Source organism: Myodes glareolus, chromosome 21 (assembly GCF_982192425.1).
Source record: "Myodes glareolus chromosome 21, mMyoGla1.1, whole genome shotgun sequence".
Taxonomy (NCBI): Eukaryota; Metazoa; Chordata; class Mammalia; order Rodentia; family Cricetidae; genus Myodes; species Myodes glareolus.
The window spans coordinates 63,459,545-63,485,041 of record NC_142046.1 but is presented as its reverse complement, the minus strand read 5'-3'; the positions used below and the strand labels follow the sequence as shown (position 1 = coordinate 63,485,041).

Here is a 25,497-nt window from a genome sequence, read left to right as displayed (position 1 = left end):
AACAAAAGCTTTGTATAAACACAATTCACGTAACAGTCAAGGTGGTGCTTACTAAATATTACAGCACAGGCTGATACATGATCCACATTTGTAAATGACCAAAACATTTGATTTGCTTTCCTTACTTCTGTTAAGAAAATAAAATGAGTTGTTGGTTTAATCATTCTTTGAATTGATCTGGGATGAAATGGGCAGGAAAGGTCTAATTTAAATTTAAGATTTATTTAGTCAATAAACATTGGCTAAGCAAGAAACACCAACACTGGGAAGCGCTCTAGTCAACTCCCGTTATATATACACATGACAAAATATTGTCAGTATTGTTGCTCAATATCTTACCACAATCGAGTAGTGTAGACAATATTTCCCAATTTTAAAAAAACTCTTATTTCAAGCTGTGTGGTGGTGGTGCCCACCTTTAATCCCGGCACTCGGGAGGCAGACGTAGGTCTGTGAGTTCAAGGCCAGCCTGGTCTACATAGTTACAGTTCTTGGACATCCAGAGCTATATAAAGAGATCCTGTCTCAAAAAAATTAATTGAAATCTTACTTTTATTCAAACAGAAACAATTGAAGTATTAAATGATATGACAGTAGCTAATAGTGAGATTATAGACTATTATACGAACTCAAATGTAATTCCCCCAACTCAAGCCATGCCAAAAACTGTCTCAGAGGCAAATCTGCCCAGAACCAGACATACTGCCTTTTATTACGCCCAAATCTGAATAATAGTTTCTCTGCAGAAAATATACACTAGTCAAATTTATGGATAGTCAATTTTGGAAACAAATCATTCTACATAAAAGAAATCTTCCCAGAACTAAGACAGAATGTTCTGTAACCATGGTAATAGGTGGGCACAAGAAGAAGCTTTAAATATTAACCATTGTGGCAGTTCTATGGGTTTAGAACCACAGCACTGGTCTGATACTTGGTTAGCAGTTCACTGCCTAGGGACCTGAGCATCAGTAAGTCAGGAACAGACCGCCCTGAGAGCAGGCCTCTGCGTGCCCAGCCAAAGCAAGAGAATGGCTTCTGCGATTCACATCACACATCTAATCCCAGAATCCTCCTTCTAAAGAGGGAGGCACAGCACAATACTGTAAAGTCTGTTTCCTAACTGGCAGGAAAATCTGCGTGGGTTCAGTCAGCATCAAACTCCACATCAGTAAATAAGCAAATCTGGGATTCTTGCTTGTTTTTCTGGTATTACATGATGATCTCTTCATTGAACAGACATTTTACTTCAGGTTCTAGCAGATACTGCACACAGCATGCTTTCATTAACTAGTGAGTTTACTAATCTCTGAGCATCCCTGGCACTAATGTGGTATATGGTGTGAAATTGTCTGCTTTACAGATCACGTTCAGGCTGGAGGCCTTCCTAAAGCAACAATTCATAAATACTATGAGAATAAATATGTATTTAAATAAAATGATGGCATACCAGGTAGGAATAATTAAATTCTGAAGAATTAGAATGATGGATACTTTTTAACTTTCCCATATTTCTTGAGGCTCATGGAAAATCAGGAATACAAAATATAAAGGCTTTAAAGATGCTTAAGAGCTTAAATCATTTCGCTATATTTCTACCCCATTCTTTGTACAAAGTAAGTTCTGGATTGGTTAAGACATACTTACTATGAATTTATATAAAAAGAAAATTTTGTAAAATTAAATGCAGGGTTGAGTTTTTTTGGAGGACGTTATTACATGGCATTATAATTGTAAGGATTACCGATTGTGGTGCTCAGTAAATGTGACTTAAGTAAAACGTAAAAGAATGTCACAAAAGATTCTAAAAACCGGTGTTCAAAGCCTGATCAGAGCCGGTCAGGGGTGGTGCACACCTTCAATCCAGCTCTCAGGAGGCAGAGGCAGGTGGATCTCTGTGAGTTCGAGGTCAGCCTGGTCTACAGAATAAGTTCTTAGGAGAGGCTCCAAAGCTACACAGAGAAACCCTGTCTCTAAAAGGAAACCGAAACAAAACAAAAAGGCCTGATTTGACCTGGAAAAAAAACCAATATGTAAAACACAGACACTACAACAGATTACTGTTCCAAAGATAAGCAATGCCAAGTGTAAAAGGGAAAAGTCCCCAGGAGGAACAAACAGACACTCAGGGAATACAGAAGGACAACTCACTAAGGACAAAATGAAGGAAAGCAAGCAGTCACAATACGAGGAAATGCAGGGCGTGGGGCTACTTTTCAATTCCTATTATATAGGGTGACAGTTTTGTGAATTCTGTAGAGAGTCTTAGACACACAAACACTCTACAGGCTACGTAAGTCGGTGATTCCATTTCTTTGTGTGAACTCCTGAGATAGTCCTGCTCACATCTAAAAGGCACCCAGCAAGACAGTGAACCAGAAGAAACCCCTACTGTCCATCAGAATGGTTTATTTATACAAATATTATGCAGTTATTCAAATTAATTAATGAGATATAAATGCATCAACAAGGAAAGCCCACCAAATATGGTGTTGCTTTTAATAAAAAAAATCAAACTTCAGAAGGATATGCCTAATATTTACATCTATTTCAGTTTTCAAACAGAATATGATGCATACCATAATGGTGATTCATTCTGGGGATGGGGGAATTAAATAACAATAGAGCTTGACTCCATCTTTAAAGTCCATTTCTTCAGAGACAGAGGAATGTAACACAAATACAGCACAGGTTGATGGATGCCCGTGGTAAGCACAGGAGTATCCATTATATACAGACTGCATGTCAGAAACCTTTTATAGTCAAAGTCAATTTTAAACTACAGCAGAGGTTGGAGAAATCACTCCCACGGTGAATGTATGCATAAAATCTAAAACATGGCTGAGTCATTTATTTTCACTGGGAACTGAAATGGACTAAAAATTATTCCTAAATGCTGATACCTCTATTTGGTCTTATACTACTGACTTTCTAAGTTCACGTAGGATTTATTCCTTTAATTTGGAAAACCTGTATCATAAACAGTAATGTTTAATAAACTCCTGACGAATCCTATTTGACCTTAATAACCCATGACTTTCTTTTGCTTCCTACTTACAGACATAGGATGAAATCATAAGTAAATTCTGAACAATTTTAATATGTGTGGGTTTTTTTTTCATTTCAAGAAAAGTGCCTTGGCATGTTGCTTTGCTTGTGAATTTTGCTTAAAAAATTATATTTTTAAATTATTTCGATGCACTTGCTATAACAATTTTAGGATTCATCCAGCCTTAAATTTAACAGAACACAGTCTTCTCCATCTGATCAATATTGGAATCAATTGGCTGCCTCCATTAGGATGCTAATGCCCTTCTCAGCTGTCGAGTTACTGGAGAGAAACATAATTTACTACTCCTCTGAGGTTAAGCATTCGAGAGGGAAAAAAAGATTTCATCAGCTTTCCAGCAGAACTGTTTTCTAAAGACAGTGTTTGAAGGCTCACGTTGTAGTGGACAAATGAAACTACCCAACAATGCCAAACCCAGAAAGACAAAGGAGAGATGTTGGCACTGGGGTTTTCTTATTTAAAACGCCTTCTTTTTCAGCAAGTTTTCCAAAGGACCTGGGCAGCTTTAATTGGCTTATTTGTTTGCTGAGAATATTGTTAGCTCAAGCTAAGATTTCCTGGACAGGGAAAAAAGAAAGACAGAAGCTACCATTGTTTGATTCAGTCTTTCTTGGGAGCCAATTTATCCCCTCAGCAAAACAAAAGGGATCAATGGGATAATGCAAAACCGCAGCTCACAGGCGAACACCTCAATGCAAAACCGCAGTGATACCTCACTCAATGGGATAATGCAAACTGCAGCCCACAGAGGAACACCTCACTAAGTTTGTGCCCTTCCATGTATTTCCCTTGTTTGCTTTGGGGGATGTTTCAAAGACAATACTGTTTCTGGTTTGTTTTAGAAAGAAAAACAGAAATAACTCTATCACATAAAATGCTTTAACACTTCTTAGCAGATGCATACATACACTTTTAGAAAAGAAACAGAGAATGACAAGAAACAAACCCAGTGGCACAGAAGATGGGTACATTTTGTTCTCAGCTTATTCAGCCTTTTCTAACAAAATGTCATAGAATAAAAATCAGTGTGACAAAATGGTCATATTTCTATGATATATAATTTCCTAAAAACCATCCTTAGCATATCTAGAGACAAGTGTGAGGGTTCCTTCCCACAATCCGCGTTCAAGGTCAGTCTAGGCTACAGCATGAACTCTCCTTAAAAACATAAAATAAAAAGAGCAACAGCAATTAACTGACAAGTGTCTACTGAGTCCTAGATGTAATCCATACCATCTGGACCACAGTTCTGCGTACTAACTGTCATTACCCGTGCCTCCAACTCTAGTTCATCTAGAAACACTCTAGAAAAGGGAACAGATAAGGATTTGAATTCCTAGCCGGGCAGTGATGGCACACACCTGTAATCCCAGCATTGGGAAGGCAGAGGCAGGCAGATCTCTGTAAGTTCAAGGCCAGCCTGGTCTACAGAGTGAGTTCCAGGATGGCCAGGCTGTTACACAGAGAAACCTTGTCTCAAAAAAACAAGAAAGAAAGAAAGAAAAAAGAAAGGAAGGAAGGACGGAAGGGAAAGAAAGAAAAGAACAGAAAGGAAGGAAGAAAAAAACCAGAATTTGTATTCCCTGTGCTTAGCACCAAACACATGTTTGACCACCTAATTGCCCTGAATGATGTCCCAGCCACCTCCTCCATCAAACACAGAAGCCTGTACGAGTGTGCACTGTTCAAGGTTGGCTCTGACCTTAGTGGAGCCCAGCCTGCTCACACCCTGAGCTTAGGGACCTCTCTTCATCTCACTCTTCCTATACTCAAACTTCTTAAAATCTCAAATCTACCCATTCCACTTCTATCTGATCTTACAGCCATAACTGTCGCGTAATTAGTCACTTGGTTTCATAAAGTGCTCAAAAACTAGTGTGACTTTGTCATGCTTTTGTAACATACATACAAATACAAGCCTTGCCTTTGGTGATTACTGAGGACAAACGGGCACACTGATTTACAGTGTTTATTTGGAAATGTGTCTTAGGTGTCAGAAGCTCCTGCACAGTGTTTTGAGAAGAGGGAAGAAATGCAAAGATCCCTGTTTAGAGGAAAGAGTCCTAAAGACATCTAAATTAGTCCTGCAGAGCAAAAAATACCAAAAGGCGAGAAAAAAAAGGGAGGCGGGAGTGAGGGGGCTGAGGTCATAGCTTGGACCAAAAGGTGACAAAATAAGTGCTAATAAGATTTAAAAAAATAAAAGTGAAAAGAAGCAAAAATATAGAGTGGGGGGAAATTTTTTCACTTGAGAATGGCCCTGTGGGGCAGCGATGCCGAAAGAATCGGCAGTTCTCAATCTCACCGAGTCTCGTGGATCCGGGGAACTCGTCATCTCTCAGTTCATCACAATGCCATCAGCATTTGCTCTGAACTCATAAATCTGGAACAAATCCTGTTAATTAAAAGGCATTCTGGAGCCATTAGTGTGCTGTTCGCGTCGCAGAAGACCATGGAATCATAGTCTGGAATCTCGCCCTAACAAGAAGACACACAATTACCAATACATACCACTCAGCGTATTTCTTAGCCTCCCAATGTTTGACACTGTGGGATACAAAATGAGTGAATAAATATATTTGTGATCTAAAGGAATCTAGAGGAAGAATAATGAAACACTGGGAACAGAGACTAATTTAAACAACATATTTCGGACCCATCCAGTAAAGGGTCTGATTTGCTGAGAGGTAACCTTGAATCGGCAAATATGATGAAGGCAGAATTAGGCGGTCTTCTGCTGGAGGCAGAGATGAGAAGGAACGAGGATAGTGCTGAAGAAAAGAGAGATAATGTGTTGTAAATCTGCCTGGCATCACAACAGTGTGGGAGATAACACAGCAAGTTAAGACTTTTTAGCCAGCAGCTATACAAATAAATTAAGACTTTTTGGCCAGCAGCTATACAAATACTATCAGGGTTTGCCAATGCAAATGTGAGAATTAATCTTCATGCAGAATCCAAGAAGGTATTTAGCACAAGCACACCACAAGGATGGAAGTCATCTGGCTGGACATCAACGGACATCAACGGACATTTCTGTGTCTGACCTTCCTCTTCTCTGCTCTTAGAATACCTGACTCCTTCAGGGTAAGGACCGAGAATGGGCTCACCATCGCCATCGCAAACGTGGAAGGGCAGGGACAGCATAAACAGGAGGATGGGAAAGGAAAGAACTACATAAAGATGTGGGCACCCACCATGAGAGTAATACATAGGTAGAGAAAAGCAACAAAGATTGGTGAAACGGTGACCATAGAAGACAAAGAGGAGGCACAGTAGAGAGAAACCCAGCTAGAATAAATAACACCGCTCGACCATAGTCGGTGGGCACCCAGATATAAATGTGCTCTCTTTACCACTGCAAGGATCCAAGAGGATCTTACCAACACTCCACACCCACGATCTGTAAGACGCACTCATTCATTTGCTGTATATTTTCCTTCACTGATTTTGCACAGTTCTTTTTCAAAGTTTTTAATAGTTGTTCATCTAAAAACTTATTTATCTGCTGAAGGTTAATTAGGTATTAAGAAAGCTAAGCTAAATATTTTAAAGAATGAAACTCAGATGTGTTTTTCCGAGACATAGGAGTCCGAGTATGTATGTGTGTCTGTCTGTCCATCTGCATCTGTGAAAGGAAATGCGACAACGGAGATAAGTAAATATGGTGACATCTTCACGTGTGTGCTACCTTGATAGCGTGTGTGAGTATCCATAACTGTAACAGTTTTCCCTCATATTTCAAAGAATTCATTATAAACAATCATGGGGGCCGGGTAGATGGGGACCTCTAACCTAGGATCAATACGGTGACATTTCATTTTCATGTTAGAAATTATATTCTTCAAGAAAAGAAAGCCAGGAAGATGCATGACACAAGGGTGTCTGAATTAGAAGGAAGAGACATAGGGCAACCATTATTCCCCGAGTCCAAACAGATGGAACAGGATTTGGCCAGGGGAAATGGCTGAGCAAATAAAATAGCAGGAACAGACACAAGAACCCCTGTGACTGTATATTTAAAAGCAGGGGAGAAGCTCGACTCCGGGTAGGATGACGGATGAGACTGGAGAAATAGAGGTCTAAGGGGGTTAGGACATTGTATTTCCATTGCATAGTTTGTAACTGAGTCGGTGCTATGAACAGTAGTTCTCCCTGTCACTGGGGTGATGTGGTATAACCTCCCCCTTGATCTCTGAAAGCACAAAAAGACAACATGCTATACACGTGCCCTGAGAATCCTGGGCCCCAGCCTGAGGGAGAACAGCCACAGACTCCCATATGCTTTCTCCAGGAAGCCACCTGCTTCATGTCTTAGCTCTCCCAGCCTGAAAAATTTACAGGATTTAATAGACTTTTTTTTTCTAATGTAGAAACTGCTTTATCAAGGGCCTGAAGTGGTAAAAGAGAAATTATATAACCTGTCTCTTCGCTTCTAAACGGTGGACTTCATAATAATGGAGCTGATCTGCCATGTTTATCACCCAGACCCCAGGTATTCTTAAAATAAATAAATAGATAAAACACATGCTAACTGTAGGAAAAATGTATCAGTGAATACAGCTTACAGTGATTTTGATAGCTTTCCTTCAGAATTGGACTCCTATGGCTTAGAAAAACACATCTGAGTTTCATTCTTTAAAATATTTAGCTTAGCTTTCCTAATATCTACTTAACCTTCAGCAGATAAATAAGTTTTTAGATGAACAATTATTAAAAACTTTGAAAAAGAACTATGTAAAAATCAGTGAAGAAAAGAACACAGCAAATGAATGAGTGAGCCATACAGATCGTGGTGTGGAGTGTTGGTAAGATCCTCTTGGATCCTTGTATTGGCAAGGAGAACGCATTTATACCTGGGTGCCCACCCAGTATAGGAGAGCAGTGATATTTATCTGGCCCCTGGCTGTGAACACATTTCTATCCTAGCCTGAAACCTGACATCATGAATGGAATTCCTGATGCACTATAGGTCCCAAAAGCTTCCTTATTCAGCAGAATGAGTCAATTGCTATGCAGGAAATTATATTTTGTAGAAGTCTCCATTCAGATACCATAACAAGTAATCAAACCTGGGGCTGCTACCAGGGAAAGAAGGCAAGCTACATGGTTTCACGAGGGTCAGCAGGGTGGCACGTGACAGAGGGACAAGAGAGAAAGGCTCTAACAGACATCAAGACACAACCCATCTCTGTGAGGTTATATGGAGAACTGGCATAATAATAGAATAGAATAGAGCTATTCTATTATTATTAAGAATAGAGCCACGTTTGCTCAAGGTCATTACATCCCACGCTTTTAACAACACCATAAAGTTTTCTACCGTATGTTAATGTGCTGGTTTTATGTCAGCCTGACACAAGCTACAGTCATTATGGAAAAGAGACACTCGATTTTCTCATTTGAGGCTCACCCTGCTTCTAGCCCACCCTCTCTGCTCCCTGGTCTGCAGGAACACAAACAGGCTGGGCTGCAAGTTCCTGTCACCAGGAACTGGGGACCAGAACGAGCCCTTCTCTCCTTATACTGCTTCTGTTAGGACAAGACAAGACAAGACAGGCAGCATGGACGGGACTGGTACCTGGCAAACAACAGCAACTGGGTAAGTGGATTTAAAATAAAAGCACTTAGGGATGGGGATGTGGTTCAGCGTAGACCATGCATCCAGCATGCATGAAGGTGCTAGGTTTGATCTCTAATTCTAATTTTGGTCTTTGATTTGGAGATTGGAGTGTCTGATTAGTAGGTTGGTTGGTTTAGATTTTTGCTTGTTTTTGAGACAAGGCCTCATGTAGCTCAGACTGTCCTCAAACTTTTCTCCCTCCTGCCTCTACCTCCCGAATGCCGTAATTACGACATATTGCCTCCATGCTAGCTTCCACACTGGGTTTGCTTTTGTTTCTAGAAATGTGAAGGAGGCGTTGATTTTGCATGGTGTGGTGGGAACCTGAACTCCACTCTCAGACTTGATGAAGCAGGAATGCTGTGATATCTCCACTTGAAGAGCTGGGGAATCTTGGCATACAGCTGGCATTTACGGACAGTGCAGGAAACGAGGAGATGAGAGAAAAACTGAGAGTCAAAAAGCAATAAATAAAAGAGAAGAAAATACTCATTTTCATTGTCGAATATAAATATATTTAATGAGCATATATGACAATACCCAACAACTTTTCATGGTAATATTAATATGTAAATGGAGTTTTTCAATTTAATCATTAGATAGCAAGTTATTCAAGAGTTGCAGATTTCCTACTACATTTCTGGTAAGGAGGGTTGATATGGGAAGAAAGGGGAGAGACCGAGTCAAGACATTTTTCTCTGCCTCTGTGGAACCTGCGTCTGAACCACCACAAGCATGCTGGGCCCACACCAGCCCTGCAGGAGTCCTGAATGCAGGAATCACGGGAAGTGAAGCGGCCACAAGCTCAGGGATTTGTCAGGGATATCTCCATCCTCCTGCCCTTTCTGTCTGTCCCCCACACTCTTCTCTGGAGCTGTAGTTAGAGGGGGGTCTCACCACATGCTATTGTTTGTCTTTGCATTTTCCTGTCTGGATTCGCAGATGCAAGAACAATTTCTACACGGTAGACAAAGTCCTCAAATCTGAGGCGGGCTCCTTTATTCTGCATAGCACTGGCTTTTCCAAGTCCACTAGTTATTCCTGAAAGCAGGAGAGGTGTGGATGAAAAAGGTAGGAAAATCCTGCTCCACTGAATTTAATGATGGTGCTGGTTCCAAAGCCCGGTGTAGTGTTGGCGATGAAACCTGTTAGTTAAATCACAGATTTAAATCCTTGTGGGCTGAAGTTACTGTTTTGACCTGCAAGTTGTTTAAAGACCAAAGTTTAATACGCTAAGTATGAAGTTTCATAAAAGCTATCTTCAGGAACTTCTGACTCCCAGGGTCAGCCCTTATTTGCTAAAACTGCTTGAGGCCTAGACTCTGCAGCAGGATTTAAGAGCAGAGTCTTCACAGTCTAGATGAAGGTCATTCCCTCAGCCTCAGTGACTCCACCCACCCGTGAAACAGCCAAGTGATAGAGGTTATAGCTGCCTGCCAAAGTAACAGGCTGGGGATATCAGGTGCTCAGCCAGCTGCCTGGATAACACAATTCAAAGTCATGTGATTTATCCAATGGGTATCATAAATTGGTAGCCATTGTGCAAACAGAATCGCAAAGCCAGCTCTGAGAGAACGGACCACAAGGCTCACAAGGCTATGTCTGAGACATCGCAGTTTTTAAGCCTTCTTGAAGGATTGCTTCTATTTCTGTCAAGCATCATGGTTTTTATCCCCACCATACTTGCAAAAATAGCAGAAAAAGAATCACATGTTTAGAAAACACAAAAACTCACTTTAGTGTGAATGATTCCTTTGTTCATTTCCCCATGAGTCCGTTTAGAAATGTTTAGCTAACCAGGGAAGATTTTCTTCACCTCTGGGGGACAAGGGGTTTTCTTAGTAATCTCATAGGCATGGAACATGAGCTTATTCTTGGGAGCCTCCTAATCTTTCCACCGGCTCCCTACGACCCCTGCCGGATAAGGTAGGAGGAGCAAAAACTCTCACATACACAAGGACAGGTTATGAGAGCATTTTCCTACTGGGGGAGGGGGCACTGAAATCACAAAAAGGTCACCATGCATTGCATGACCTCTCCCTGACTGCTCAGATAGACACTTCCCACATCAGCTTCCTTCCTATATTTGACAAGTCTCTTGAGTCACTTGACCTCTTCCCTATTTGAAACGCTATAGGACAGAAACAATCTTAAAACCTACATTCTCCCGATTCATAAATTTGAACCAGGTGGTAATGAATGTTTTAAATTACAATAAGAACGCACTCTCTCATACTTGCTAAGAAAGAAATTAGATTATTGTTAATTAACAGCTTTGTTGTGTTTAGTGAATATTAGGTGACACAGTTTCTGTGAAGTTTCTATGACCTGCTTTAGATCATATTATTTACTTTTCAAACATCTCCAGAAAAAAATCTCTTAAGACAAGATCATTTTTGTTCTAGTCCCAGAGGCCCTGGTTCCCAAAACACTTGTGAAGCACAGACCCAGAAAGCACCTACGACGGAACACTTCCGATTTTTAATTACGTATTTCGAAATTTAGATACTGCTCCACTGTGAGCGAACTTTTTAAAAGATTAGTTGATTCGCGCACTACTGGAGTTTTCTCCTATATAATTATGATAAAAAGTTGAACTCCAATTAATACAAAGTAACACTGAGCCAGACATACTATAATCCCAGTTACTCAGAAGGCTAAAGCAAGAAGATTATAAATTCAAGGCCAGCGACCACAATTTAGAAGCACCCTGTTTCTAACTAAACTGGATAAGGGCTGGTGTAGTTTAGGTACCTGCCTAGAAAGCCTTTGGACCACAAAATGAAGGGAAGAAGAAATAAAGGAAGGGGAGGAGGAGGGAAACAAGAGGAAGAAAAAGGTTATATAAATCATAGTGTTTCTGCTAAACTTCCAGAATTCAAGAGCACAAACATATTATAAAATATAATTTGAGGCCAGGTATGACAGTATATGCCTTTAATCTCAGCCCTCAGAAGCTTTAAAAAGAAGTGGATCTCTGTGAATTTGAGACCATCCTTATCTACATACTGAATTCAAGACCAGCCAGAGCTACATAGTGAGAACCTGTTTAAAAACAAACCAAAACCAAAACAAAACAAAAAAGGGGAGAATTCGAGGAGGTGGCCCAAGTCTTTAACCCCAGCATTTAGGAGGCAGAGGTCAGCCTGGTCTACAGAGAAAGTCCCAGGACAGCCAGGGCTACACAGAGAAACCCTGTCTTAAAAAGCAAACTAACTAATTGATTAATTAATTAATTAAAAAATTTATAAACCAGAGGATAAAATATAATTTGGGGAGTACTTAGTTTGGGGAGGCAACATTTTATTTTAATGTATATGACTTTGGAAACGCACATTCTCTGAATAAAATCGAGCAAACATGTTCCTGGTGTCAGGGACTCTTATTTAATTCCTCATAGTTTTCATTTCATAGAGCATGTTCTATCACTAACTCACAGTTTATTTTGTTTTAGCTGAATGCGCTTGTCATTTTGCGTACGATTTCCTCTCTTGCACGATCTCCCTCTGCTCTCAATTTCACTTTTACAGTAAATGGGTACTTATGCGGAAAGCCTGCCCACCCGGCCTTAGTTCCCCAGATATTTAAAAACAAATTCTACCCATGCAAATGTGGAAGACGTGCAGCGTGTGTTTATGATTTTGAAGAGACCTAAGCCGTTTAACCTTACTGAGCCGCATTCCCATAACTTAATTGGGACTGTTTCCCAAGAAACAAGCGAGCAAGAAGCAGAAGTGGACTGCATCACAACAGTTGGGGTACCTGCATTCTCTGGCCAGCGTCTGAGTACAATCAACACGGTAAGGCGAATAAATCATCGGTTTAGTCCTCTGACTTGTTAGCGCTGCATGTCTGTCTGTTACAAGACAAATGAACAAGCCATCGCAGCAGATCTGTTGGAACAGCACCCTAGAAAGGCTGAAGCATGGTAGTCGGCAACAGACCTAGAGCAGGAACCTCGGATGGGTACGAGCCAGGCCTCACTCACCCTGAGCCTCGAGTTGACGCTAGAAACATCTACAGACTTCCAGTTGGTCACGTGACTACTCGCTTGAGGGTCCACACATAGGAATAATAATTGACTTGGCCCAGTGAGCACTCTAAATTTCAGCAGAGCAAATGAATTTAAAATATGTCTATTAAGTCAAGGGTAGTGGTGCATGGACTATTAATCCCAGCACTAAATTAGAGGCTGAAACAGAAAAATCATCAATCGAAAGCCAGTCAGAAGTACATAAACAGATACAATCTTTAAAAAAAAAAAGAATTAAATAAAAATGATATAATTTATAAACAGCATTTTTTTTTGCTGAAGTCTATGAAAGTCTATGTTAAAGAATAGACATTGCCAATGATGCTTTCAACCAAACAAATGTATTTAAATTTGAGTGATCCCTCAAGGACTATAAACATAGAAATTTAGTTCTTTAAGAAGAAAGAAAGAAAGGAAAAAAAACAAAAAAAGAAAGAAAGAAAAAGAAACTGAAATCTCTTTTATAAATGAAATGAATTTCAACTCCAACTAAGATGTAAAACCTTAACCTGGAAAACTTGGTTCATGAACTTAAGGTTCCGGAAGACATTATTCATTGCGGAGGCTAGCTGGCTAGCCTTGGCATTAGGTACTGAGGAGAGTTCAACACTCTGGAAACGACAGAAACAGCATTTGGAATCCTTCACCCATTACATGCCCAGGTGAATGTGCTTATATTCTTGGGCATCATGGAGCCGGATTTAAGAACGCAGCCGAACACTGACACGGGCAGCCATAGAAAGCACTTACTATGTACAGAGGTCCAATGTCTTGGACACACAGATTAAGTCTTCCCTAAAGGTCTTTTCAAAAGGCATCCCCAACAGAGTCTTTTGTTTTGTTTTGTTTTGTTTTGTTTTGTGTTTCTGAAGCAGGGCTTTTCTGTGTAGCCCCGGAACTTCTCTGTAGACCAGGCTGGCCAAACGCAGAGGCCCACCTGCCTCTGCTTCCAGAGGGATGGGATTAAAGGCGCACGCCACAACAACCTAGCCCCAAACAGAGCTCTCTGCCTAGATTATGTTTCAATTAAACACTTAAATGCTGAGCTTTAGCAGTTTTAGAATTTTCTAGGTAAGTAAGTGCTCCAAAACACGTGTTCTGTTGATTACAGATAAAAAAAACCAAAAAACAAAAAAACACTGCACTTGTTTTCTATCTGAGGAGATTTGGAGAAAAGAAAATTAAACATTACCCGAGGCCAAGCAAATGGAAGGCAACAATGCTGCGGCTAACCTAGCCAGACAGATCTTTGAAAGAGAATCAAGGGCAATATTTATATTCTTGAGGGAAGAGTTTTGTTTCAGAAAAATATTTGGTACAGTTTCTACTGAGTCACATTAAGAATATTGTAAAAACCACCACAAAACCAACTGGCCTCAAATTCAACACAACAACATGTGTTTTTCAACCTGTAATCAGCACCCACTAAATGTTCCCTTTGGTTATTAAAATCCTGGAAAGAAACCACCATCACCCATCTGGGAATACGGCCTCTCAAGTATGAGAACCTCCAAATGGAGCAATTCTTAGTCTTACCTTTCCTACTGATCTTTCAGATCCCTTGATCACAAAAAGTAAATAAACACGTTTTCACAGATGGGAGATTTCACAGAGGAAGGTCCTGCCTACTAGGATAAAGCAAAGGCACCGGGACAAGGCTACAAAGTTGTAAATATATAGACTGAGGAAGCAAATCAAACGTGGAAAATGAGGAAGAGAGCTACAGTGCTGGACTATATGTTGGAATTTGGCTAAGCATACATATCTTTTGGTAACTACAAGGTAAAGATGGACATTGCAGGGCTTACCTAAAGTAACTATTCCATTATGTGTACCAGGATACCACACTGAGACTGTAGATAGGCTCTGTACAGTTCTCATACAAAAATCACTTCCAGAGAAAGTGTAAGGAATTCTGCAATTTATTTATTTATTGTTGTTGTTATTGTTCTTTATTATTATTATTATTATTATTATTATTATTACAAATTTTCACCTCCTCCCCTCCTTCCATTCCCTCCTCCCCCCACTCCCCCTTCCCCTCCCTCTTCAGTCCAAAGAGCAGTCAGGGTTCCCTGCCCTGTGGGAAGTCCAAGGTCCTCTCCCCGCCATCCAGGTCTAAGAAAGTGAGGATCCAAACAGACTAGGTTCCCACAAAGCCAGTACATGGAGTAGAATCAAAACCCAGTGCCATTGTCCTTGGCTTCTCCGTCAGCCTTCCACGTCAGCCACGTTCAGAGAGTCCGGTTTGATCACATGCTCCATCAGTCCCAGTCCAACTGGCCTTGGTGAGTTCCCATTAATTATTAGATTAAGTGACGTCGATCCCACCTACATAAAATACTGGGTAATATTCAAATATTGAAGTAGACCGTTTGACCCAGCAATTCCACTCCTGGGCATGTGTACAGGATACAGAAAAAGCTTGTCCGCCCAACGACTTAAGGATGCAGCAGCCTCCGTCACCAGAGACAACCCAAATGATCACAGCAAAAGAGACAATGGAGCATGACTCATCAGTAAGGAGAAGTAAACTACTGACAGGTAGAAAGTGAAGGAAGCCAATAAAAGGCATTCTGAGCCAGAGAAGCTGAACGCAAAAGGCCCAGTGATATGGGAACCCACATCTGAAGTTCCCGATGACGCCGAACTAGGCTGGAATTTGAAAACAGCACAGAACTGGGGTGAATGGCAGGGAAGGTGGTGAAGGAGATCTTCCCCCCATGACATAAACATTGTGTGTCCAGAGAGGTACTGGTCAGATGTAAACATCTACCTATCAAAAGAGCATGATCGCATGTACATTTACATATGTGCACATATCACCACAAAAAAAATAACTGTACCCAAAAAATCCATGAATTAGAAATGGTTTAGATGTATGAGTTAAGCAATAATGGCACAACTGAGAAAGTAAGTGAGTGGGAGGCACAGTCTAACATGCTATCTCTCTGTTTTATATATACTCAACATTTTCCAAATCATGCTTTTCAGGACTCTATGTGCAAAAGACGTTTTGTAAAAAGGCATAGAGAACCTTGCATCTGTGCTTCTCGTGGGGAATTCCAATGCCCCTCATTATTTCCCCAGCTACCCTTGCCTCCAGCTCCACATGTCGCCTACCTAATGGGCCATCAGAGAGAATATGATATGGCTGATTCAGCTGCCACCAGCTCCCAAATTAATTCTTCACTAGCCCCTCAAATATCTATTTCTAACAAACGCCGGCACAGATGGAGAGACCAGGACTTCTGCACGTGTTAGAGAAAAGAAGGGTCCTGACAGATCCCAGACTTGGTCCTTCTCATCAGTCTCTAACGACACTATAAGTTAATGAGAAAATAGAACTACACTTTTTAAAATCCTGATTTTTTTTAAAGTAGTATATTCGTTAGTTTTTTTTTTTAACCTTCCCTATTTCTCGTCAACACAGAGACATTTTCAGAAGAGTGAAGTGCAAAGAATAACCAAGGCCAATGGTCAGCGCCTTTGCTCAGTCATGTGTCACCCAATGTGTCTTAGTTTTCTAAATTTTGCCTGAGAAAATTCCGTCGTTTTCACCTTCCGTGTGCAAGGCATGAGAAGTGCCACACAGAGGCGGAGAGCAGATCAGGCTCAGCTATTTAAAGGTGTAATACATTAATGTCACCTAGGTCACAAGGGGATTAAGGTGCACTCAGGCTCGGAAGCCTCTTGACGGAACCTAATAACTGCCTCAAGTACCAACTAGTTCTGTAAGACAACCTAAAACGAACAATAAAATTAGCTGACACTAAAGATCCAAGATACATGCTTTATCATCTACACTTACAAGTCTTTTCATATAATATTTATTTTTATACAAATTCTAATGAAGATTTCACAAGATGTTAAACATTGAACAGACACTTGGGAAATGAGTGTCCCCTGATGCCAGCATGTTTATCCACCTGTTCCCTCACTCATGAACCATCAAATGAAGGTCTACATATACCAAGTGCTCTCTCGGTGACAGAAATACAGCAGTAGCCATAACAAAGTCTATGCCCTCATGGGCTTATAGAGGAGGGCCTGTGAGATGGCTCAACAGGTCAAGGGATTGCAGCCAACCCTGATGACCTGAGTTCAAATCCCAGGGCCGATGTGGTAGAAGGAGAACCAGCTCCTGCAAGCTGTCCCCTTGCCTCCCCATGCTTGACACCCACACCCTCACATCCATAGGCATACATGCACACACACAAATCAAATAAATAAATAATATTTTTTAAAAAAGAAGGGTAGGTGTTGGGGGGTGTAGCTCAACCAAGTCAGAAGAGGCTGCAGATTAGGAGTTAGCATGCATGCCCAGCCACTTAAATTTCAGAACTCCATGCAGAGAAAACGGAACGCACAGAAGTATGGCACCTGAACCCACTGCAAATGAAAGAAACATTTGGACAGTGTGACAAGCATGGAGAAAGCCAGGGCAAGCACTGATGGAAGTCACTGACGGAAGTATAAACCAAGGGGCCAGCTTCCTGCACACAACTGCATGATCTGAACATAGATCATTCTCCCGCTTAATATTTTTATAAAAAGGTCTATCTGGGTGAGGAACAAAGGTTGAAGTAGATCCATTCTCTGTGAAGATCACAGTGGGTGAGTTCATTTGTTTACCAACACCGTCTGACTGACTGTGACATGCTGGGTTACGCTTGTTTACCTCTGGGCTGGAGGCTAGAGTGTTGGAGAAAGACCCAGGAGCTGTTCAGACCTCAGTGTGAACTGCTGGACAGCAGATCCTTTATCTCAATTAAAAGCAAAACAAAACAAAACAAAACAAACAGGGATTGCTAGTTTTCTAAATAATTGTCCTTTTCAAATATCCCTCATAGAAATCAGAAAACAAATAGTTTAGCTTTCACTCTAAACACGAAGGTTTCAAATAATTACAGTTATTCACAACCCTCATCAGACCACATTATCCTATGGTAATCAAACCCATTTCACTAATATTCCTGTAAGACCAAAATATCAGAAACCATGAAAGTCATCAATACTCCCCTAAGACTCTTACTGTACTGCTAATGTAAGAAACCTCTCCTGAGATTAAAACAGTATCCTCAGCATCTCCAGATTCACCATGTCTAACGTCAGCCTCCTGTGCTCCACGGTGTTTAGCGCTTTCCCGTACTAAAAACTGAGTAAGATCCGAACACACTGCATATCTTTCATTGTAGCCACCTTCAAGTGCTATTAATCGGCTTAACAGGGTGTCAGAAACACAAGCTTACTCCTGTGCACTGTGGTGATTTCATCCTAAGCTCGAAGCACTCCAAGAAATTAAATCATCTGGGCTGTGTCATGAATCACAGCTGGCATGCCTCCGAACTGCTCTCTGATGATGAGCAAGCAAGATAAACGAAGATGCCGATTCCACTCTACAGAATTTCGTTTTCAGCATCTTCTATAATGTTAGGAGGCAGATTTTAAAGCAAAAATCAGTGTTAGAATAACACTCATCTTCAGTTTGTGAAACCTCAGTCCACTAGCCAGAAAATCGGTGGCTTTAAAAAAAAAAAATAGAAAAAAAGTCCTCTTTCCTTCCCAGAGCCCAGGCAGCATCCACAGTGTAGAGGTAACTAACTGGATTGGGGGCTGGGTAAAGGCTATTTGAATGAATAGCCGAGCTCTTTGCTTACCAGGGAGCTTGAACTGGGGGAGGGGTAGACAGAAAACCGGGGACTGAAATGGTCATATATACTGAACCCATATTTCATCAGCCCCTACCGAACGTGTCAAGACACGCTCATTTAAGTTCCACTACAAGGAGATTCCCCTCAGGGGGAGGGGCAGGCTGTGCTACCCAAGCATCGCTCGCTCGCTTACCTATCTGTCTCCCACCCTCGTCCCTTCCCTCAACTACAAACTCCGGTTTCGTGGCTTTCTTTCTCATCTTATTGTACCAAATGCATTTCCTCCCCCCCTCTTTTATTGCAAGCCGCATTAAACGTGTCCTGGGATAAGAAGAGAAATATAATGAAATAAATCGAGATTTCTTTCTCCGGTTCTAAATTTAAATACAGCAGGCAGGGAGAAACAGCGCAAAGCTGTGTGGGTGTATATGACAAAACTGCTCTGTATCTAGGAGAGGATGGAGAACAGAATGCTAAAGGGATCTGAGAGCCTGTGTGTGTGTGTGTGTGTGTGTGTGTGTGTGTGTGTGTGTGTGTACAGGAAGAGAAGGAAAATAAAAAAAATAAAATAAAAATAGAAAGATCAGTGGAACCTTGACCCCCTTCGCACACCCCCATTACAGCCCCCGACCCTTCTCAAGCCCACTGCAATGCTCTGCGGGGCTGGGGAGTGTGTGTGTGGAGAGGGATGGGGGGGGGGGGGGAGAACCGAAGGCCGAACCGTCAACCTGGGAAGACGCGGAGGGATAGAGACCCGCACGGGTAGGCAGAGAGGTGATGAGAAAGAGTTAAGAATCCCGCAAAGCCGGACGAGCTCGCTTGGCACCGATGCAAAGCAAGGCCGGGCTGCTGGGACCTACCTGGAACCGCCGAAGTCGAGGATGCCCCAGGCACCTCTGGCCTCTCCTCCTCCGCCTCCTCCCGCTGTTTCTGCTGTTGCTGCTGCTGCTGCTGCTGGATGAGGCTCAGGTCGGAGCGGCTGAGCTCGGCTCTGGCGGCCGCGGGGACCAGCCGCGCCTTCAGCAGCATCGCGGCCAGGCCGAGGAGCAGGGCGCAGGGGATGCGCGGGCAGAGCCTCGCCATGGCGGAGAGCCAGCGGGCCACGGAGGCATATTGCGGGGCTGCGGGCGGCGGCGGGCGCCAGGGCTGCGGAACCCGGCCGCGCCCGCTCGCTCGCTCCCCCTCGCGCCGTCTGTGGTGCACAGCCTCGGCGGTAGGAGGAGGAGCGGGTCGGCAGGAGGATGGCGAGCGAGCGGGCTTGGCACCCCCGAGCACGTGACCGCCGGGAGGGGCGAGCGCGGATTGTCCCCTCCTCCGCCCCCCGCCGCCGCCACCGGGCAGGCGCTCCGCAAGGTGATGCTGGTGCCCAGGTGTTTAGCTAGGCGGAGACTAACAGGAGAGACTTTCTCAGAGCTGGAGGACCTTCGAATCCTTAATCTTTCCCGAGGCAGCAAAAAAACGTGGACATAGTAGAATATAGTTCCTCCCACTTGACCCTGGTGTAGAAAAAAAGGTAACACTCTGGTCACCCTCAGGAAACCATGAAGTTTCATAGGTTCAAAGACCAGGCTCCTTTAACCCAAGGCTCTCTGCTGTGCCAAGGCCTGTTTACAAGATAAACTAATACTTTCCAGACTGTAAATAAACTTTTTTCGTGCTGAAATGAGAATTACTTTCGTCATCATAAATACTCCTAATTATACTTTTACCCGTTGTAACTTATACTTTTCATGCGTTTTGGGGGGGTTTTTTTGATTGTTTTTTAAAGTTTTGCCAGGTATGGCAGCACACGCCTTTAATTTCAGCACTCAGGAGATTTGAGGCTACCCTGTTCTATCTACATAATGAGTTCCAAGACGCCCAGGGCTAGATAGAAAGACCCTGTATAAAACAAAAACAAAAACAAACAAAAGTCTTACCTAACAAGTACTTAACGAGGTGCTCACTGCGTGTCTAGTCTGGAGCTTGGAATAAGTAAAACAGAATCCCTTCGTTACCACCTGTTAGGGTGAGACAGTACGTAAACAAAACACAGTCCGCCGCGGTGGTGGCTACTGAAGAAGCAAATACAAGCGTTTTGAGCTTACACAGTTGAACGAACTTAAGTAGTCTGTGGAAGACACTGGGGGAGGTAGGCTGTACAGAATAGGAGTTTACACAGAAATAGGTCATTTAAAAACTGGAGTGTGTGTGTGTGTGTGTGTGTGTGTGTGTGTGTGTGTGAGAGAGAGAGAGAGAGAGAGAGAGAGAGAGAGAGAGAGAGAGAGATATGCATAAAGGCACAACATACTTGAGAAAGTGTGAGAGCAGATACCGGAGGACTGACCCTTCTCTGCAGCGAAAGGCGAGTGGAGAACACGAAGCTATTTAAAATATCTAGCAGACACTTGTACGTACTCATAGTGTAGGACACCGTTCTGGCATATGTCACAGAGGGCAACTCCAGCAATCTTGGGTGGTACGTAAGCCAGCCGAGTTCTCCACTGAAGACCATTGTGAAGGGGGCTGAAGAGGAAAGAGAAGCCCTCTTATCCTGCACTTTTAGGATCACTGTCTATCAGTATGGAAGAGATTAGAGAGGAAAAGACAGAGAAGAGAGACCGCTAGATGCAGGCGTGTTACAAAACAGAAACAAATAAACAACAGCAAAAGATGGGAAGCTGCCAAAGATGCACAAGCCTGAAAACAAGAGGAAAGGTAGGGGAAATGAGTGTTTGGGGTTAGACTCGGCTGAGATGGTTAACTGGAGTTGATGGGGACAGGGTAGGGTAGAGTGTGTTTAATTTGAGGCCTGAATTGTCAGATTGAGATCTTGGGTGGCTGCTGATGGTGCTATCAAGATTAGCTGGTTTTAACGAGTAAAGCATAGATCTACAGTGAAGGAGCCCAGCTCTGTAAACTCAAAGGCTTCGTATGTGGAGCGGCTGCAGGAAGATCTGCATAGGACCAGTCTCCTCTGGCTGAGCTCTTCACCTTGCCTCATAGCTAGCAGTGCATGTGAGCGGCTTTCTCCCCGCCCTCCCCATTCTTACAGTTGTCTCTCTCAATGTTTCCAGCGCGGTGGGGACAGTCTACACAGTGTGGGAACTTACTGTGATGAAGAGTATAAAAACAGCCGGGTGGTGGCGCATGCCTTTAATCCCAGCACTCAGGTGGCAGAGGGCAGGTGAATCTGTGAGTCTGAAGCCAACCTGGTCTACAAGAGCTAGTGCCAGGATAGGCTCCAAAGTTGCAGAGAAACCCTGTCTCAAAACACACACACATACACACACAGCTTACATAAGATAAGAATGACAGATATTCACAAACATTCTCTCCTTATAGTCTCAGAGCAACTCTAGAAAGTAACTCCTGTTGCCTAATTAAACAGACAGGAGCAGCAAACATCTGAGAGACTCAGCGCTTTGTCCAAGACTGCGCCTGGGGTACAGGGCTTCACCATCTGCAGTTTGAAGTATTTAGTTTCAACTTACATTGATTTTAAAGTGAATTTTTAATAGGATATATATGGTCTACATACTGCTTAGGAAACAGATGCCCAAGGGAGATGCCTCACCCCGCACTTTTGTTCGGTCAGCTTTGCCTGTGTGAGCAGGTGGCATTGGAAGAGGGGCTCCTGGCTGGGAGCCTTCCTCAGCCTCCTCAAGCTGACCTCCCTGCTCTGTGCTCCAGGCTACCTGAACATCTGAGCAGAAAGGAGAGAATGGAGACAGCTCCAAAGAGCTGACTGGTATCGCCTTTATTTTCCCACAATCAAACTTTCTTTAAACGAAAACGCTGAAACACAGCCTTACTACAAGTGCTCCACATTGGCCAATATCATGGCATGTGTTTAGAGATGAGTTCTAACATTCGTAAGTGTTTAGATGGCTCTTAAATGGTCCATTTCTCATACAGTTGATGTGGGCAGTATCTGTGGGACCTACAAAATCCATATGATCTGATGCATTTAGGGCCAAATGCTAGAGAATAAAAAAAAAACCATTGGGTGAGATATATTTAAAAATCAGTGAAGTATATCTTCAATAGTTATTTTACCTTAAATAAACGTATATTCTGTTACCAAACTTTTCCTGTAGGTCTAAGACTTCAAGTATCTAAGCACAATCTAGGGCTTGAAGACAAAAGCTGTGCTCTATAGCTCCACTGAGCCGTCTCTGCCACTCAGAATGGTATGACTGTGCTAACTGGAAGCTGTGTTTGAAACCAAAGCAAGAGTGCTTTGTAACAAATGGACTCTCCTTTCTGTCTAAATAAGAAGGAAAGTTTTAACTTTAACATAGTAAAATTCCATATAACAAGATGATTATCAGCAAGAATTACAGTTGCAACATTTATAAATACTTTATCTTTCATCATAACTAAGGAAAACTATAATTATAACTATTTTTTCTTCAACTCAACAAAGAACCCAGAAGGATATAATATTATTTAATTAAACAGGAAGTGCATTGTAAGCAACTTCCAAAATTCTAGAATTGACAGAGACATCTTGCTGCCTGGACAGTCACCCAAAGTTCTTCTGTACTGTTGGGGCATCCATCTTCAGCCTACAGGCCCATAGTATCCAGCAGACTTTTTCATGAAACAAGAAATTTGAAGATCTGTTCTACCTTGTAGTGGTAAAGACCATCAGTTGCTTTCTTCTGTGTCCTGCAGAATATCTGGCAGACTCTTTCACGTAGCAGGAACCCTGAAAAACTGTATCACCTTTAGGCAACTTCAGCAGTCATTTCTCTGAGGATCCTTCATGTCCAGTTCATACAGCATAGCACCAAGCAGTCCAGGCAAGAGCAATTTCTTATCCAAATGGCTAACCAACCCCGTAAGGAGTCTCTTTGGTGCTCATCATCCTCTTGAAGCAGCTTGGTACTACCAGGAGCAGATGTGTCTCACTATCATGACAATTCCTATGTTCTTAAACATTTTAAATGCCTTTCAAATGTAGTCTTTGAAAGGTTTGAAGAACACCTATTCATCCAAAAATACATCTCTGTACATCTAGAAAAATCTAACTAACATGACTACAAATTTGACTATTATAAATGACTATTAAGCTATATTTCTTAATTACACATTACATTTTTAAATGAGGTGCACAAACACAATAACTTGATCAAGAACAGAAATATACATGTAACAAAATTGACCTTAAATTTGTATCAATAAACCAAGATTCATACCAATGCAAATCTCTATAGCATATCCCCCCTTAAATGTAAACAAACATTTATAGACAATATTTGGAAATATGGGTGTATTTCTCTCCAAACTGCTTCCTGGTTTTTGTTGGACAAAGAATTTTCAGGGTGTTCATGGTGATCTTTCAGGGGGTTTTGGTGCATCAAACCACATTACTTTGGAATTAATCCACAGGTTCTCATCTTCTGTGGAAGCAAAAGCAGAACCTCTTTTCCAAAGCAAGTTGTCCTTAGACACATATTTAAGTCAAGACACCTTTAAGATATATATGCTGGTTTAGCTTAGCAGCCTGCACAATGAAATGTCTCTCTGTAGTTAGTTCCTTCACAGTCAAAAAATTCAAAGAAAACACAATAAAATACATAATCCAGATTCTCTGTGTATATTCCATCTTTGCATGGCTTATTTTTCCTTACTCCAATTACTTTTTCTACAAGTTTACTCTGTTTCTTTAAAGACTTAGCTTTATTTTTTGTTTGTTTGTTTGTTGCTACCACTGAATCAGGAAAAACCTTTCTTAAAGGAGCCACAGTGTTAAGCTGTGCTTAACTATGTTCTTTTGTGTCTGGAATTCCTCTCAGGTTTTATGTGGATTTAGCTAGCACACGTGGTGCACCAATTTGTTGTAGAAGGCTGCGTCTTTATTCCCAGGTGCTCAGTCCCAAAATAACCACACAGAAACTATATCATGTGAAATACTGTTTGGCCAATAGCTCTAACATATAAAATTAACCCATTTCCATTATTTTATATTTTATCAGAAGGCTCGTGGCCTACCAGCAAGATTCCAGGTAGCAGCTTGCGTCTTTTCCCTCTGGCGGCTACATGGCGTCTCGCTTACTCTGCCTGCTCTCTCTATCTTTTCTTGCCTGGCTACACTCTGTTAAGCCATTGGCCACAAACAGCTTCTTCACTCATTAACCAATAAAAGCAACACATATACCGAAGGACCTCCCATATTAGACAACGGTGTTTGAAATGACACTAAACCCCACCTATGTGCGGGGGTGGGGGGGGAGGTGAAGCTCCATTTTCAACAAGTATTTTTCTATCCAAGCATTTCTAAAAATCATGACAAGTATGTATTACTTTTCTGCCATGTTGCCATGTGAACATTGGAACAAGAAACCCTAAAACTGTCCCTTAATGTGTTTTCAGCGTGTTACATTAGACAAAGTCTGCATCCAGCTGACTGTTCCCATCTCAAACATTTATGATGATATTGATACACTACAGCGACAGTCTTGAAGCACCGTCCATGAAATTTATATAGGACACGTCCTCCATGCTGAGCTTTCTTGTTGGATGTTTGTGTGGTCAGCAGTGCTTAGATTTTGTAGTACTGCAGTCTTTACCAGGTAAGCATCTGGACACTGACCACCAGTCTCGCAACTAGAAGTTTGGGATATGGGAGCTGCTTGGATTTGGGTACTAGGAATGGTTTATTCCACTAGAACTGTAGTTTCATATAAACTTAAGCAATGGAGATGTAAATGTATATTATTTAAAGCAACCTGGTGGCGTAAAAATAATAAAAATCTATGCAATGAAAATTAGAGATTTGTTTAAAAATACAAATATTTGTACATTTTCAGTAAATTCGTAATTACCCTAAAGGCTTCTATTTTCTTAGTGCATTTTAGTCTACAAAGTGATGGTTTACACAGTGATATTTTCTCGAGTGTATCGTGTACTATGAACAGACCCCACATTATCCTCTTCGTCTTCTCCTTTGCCTCCCTCTTCCCTCCACTTTCATATCATTTTTGATGTGTGCTATAACCACCAAATGAGAGAAAACACGCTGCGTGTCTTCCTGATTCTTATTTTACTTAACCTGATGAATTCCAGTTCCATTTATTTCCCTTCGACTCATGGCATTATTTATTACAGACTAAAATTCTACTATAAATGC

At 41.8% G+C, this 25,497-nt stretch overlaps 1 protein-coding gene across 1 annotated transcript in view; it reads right to left on the bottom strand.

The window, feature by feature from the left end:
- Fam171b (family with sequence similarity 171 member B) overlaps positions 1 to 19,539 on the bottom strand; it is a 53,007-nt gene extending 33,468 nt beyond the window's left edge. Inside the window, exon 1 of the mRNA XM_048426084.3 lies at positions 19,241 to 19,539. Coding sequence (XP_048282041.3) covers positions 19,241 to 19,463 — 223 coding nt within the window. The 5' untranslated portion in view covers positions 19,464 to 19,539. The remainder of the gene's footprint in view (positions 1 to 19,240) is intronic.
- Positions 19,540 to 25,497: the final 5,958 nt, after the last annotated feature.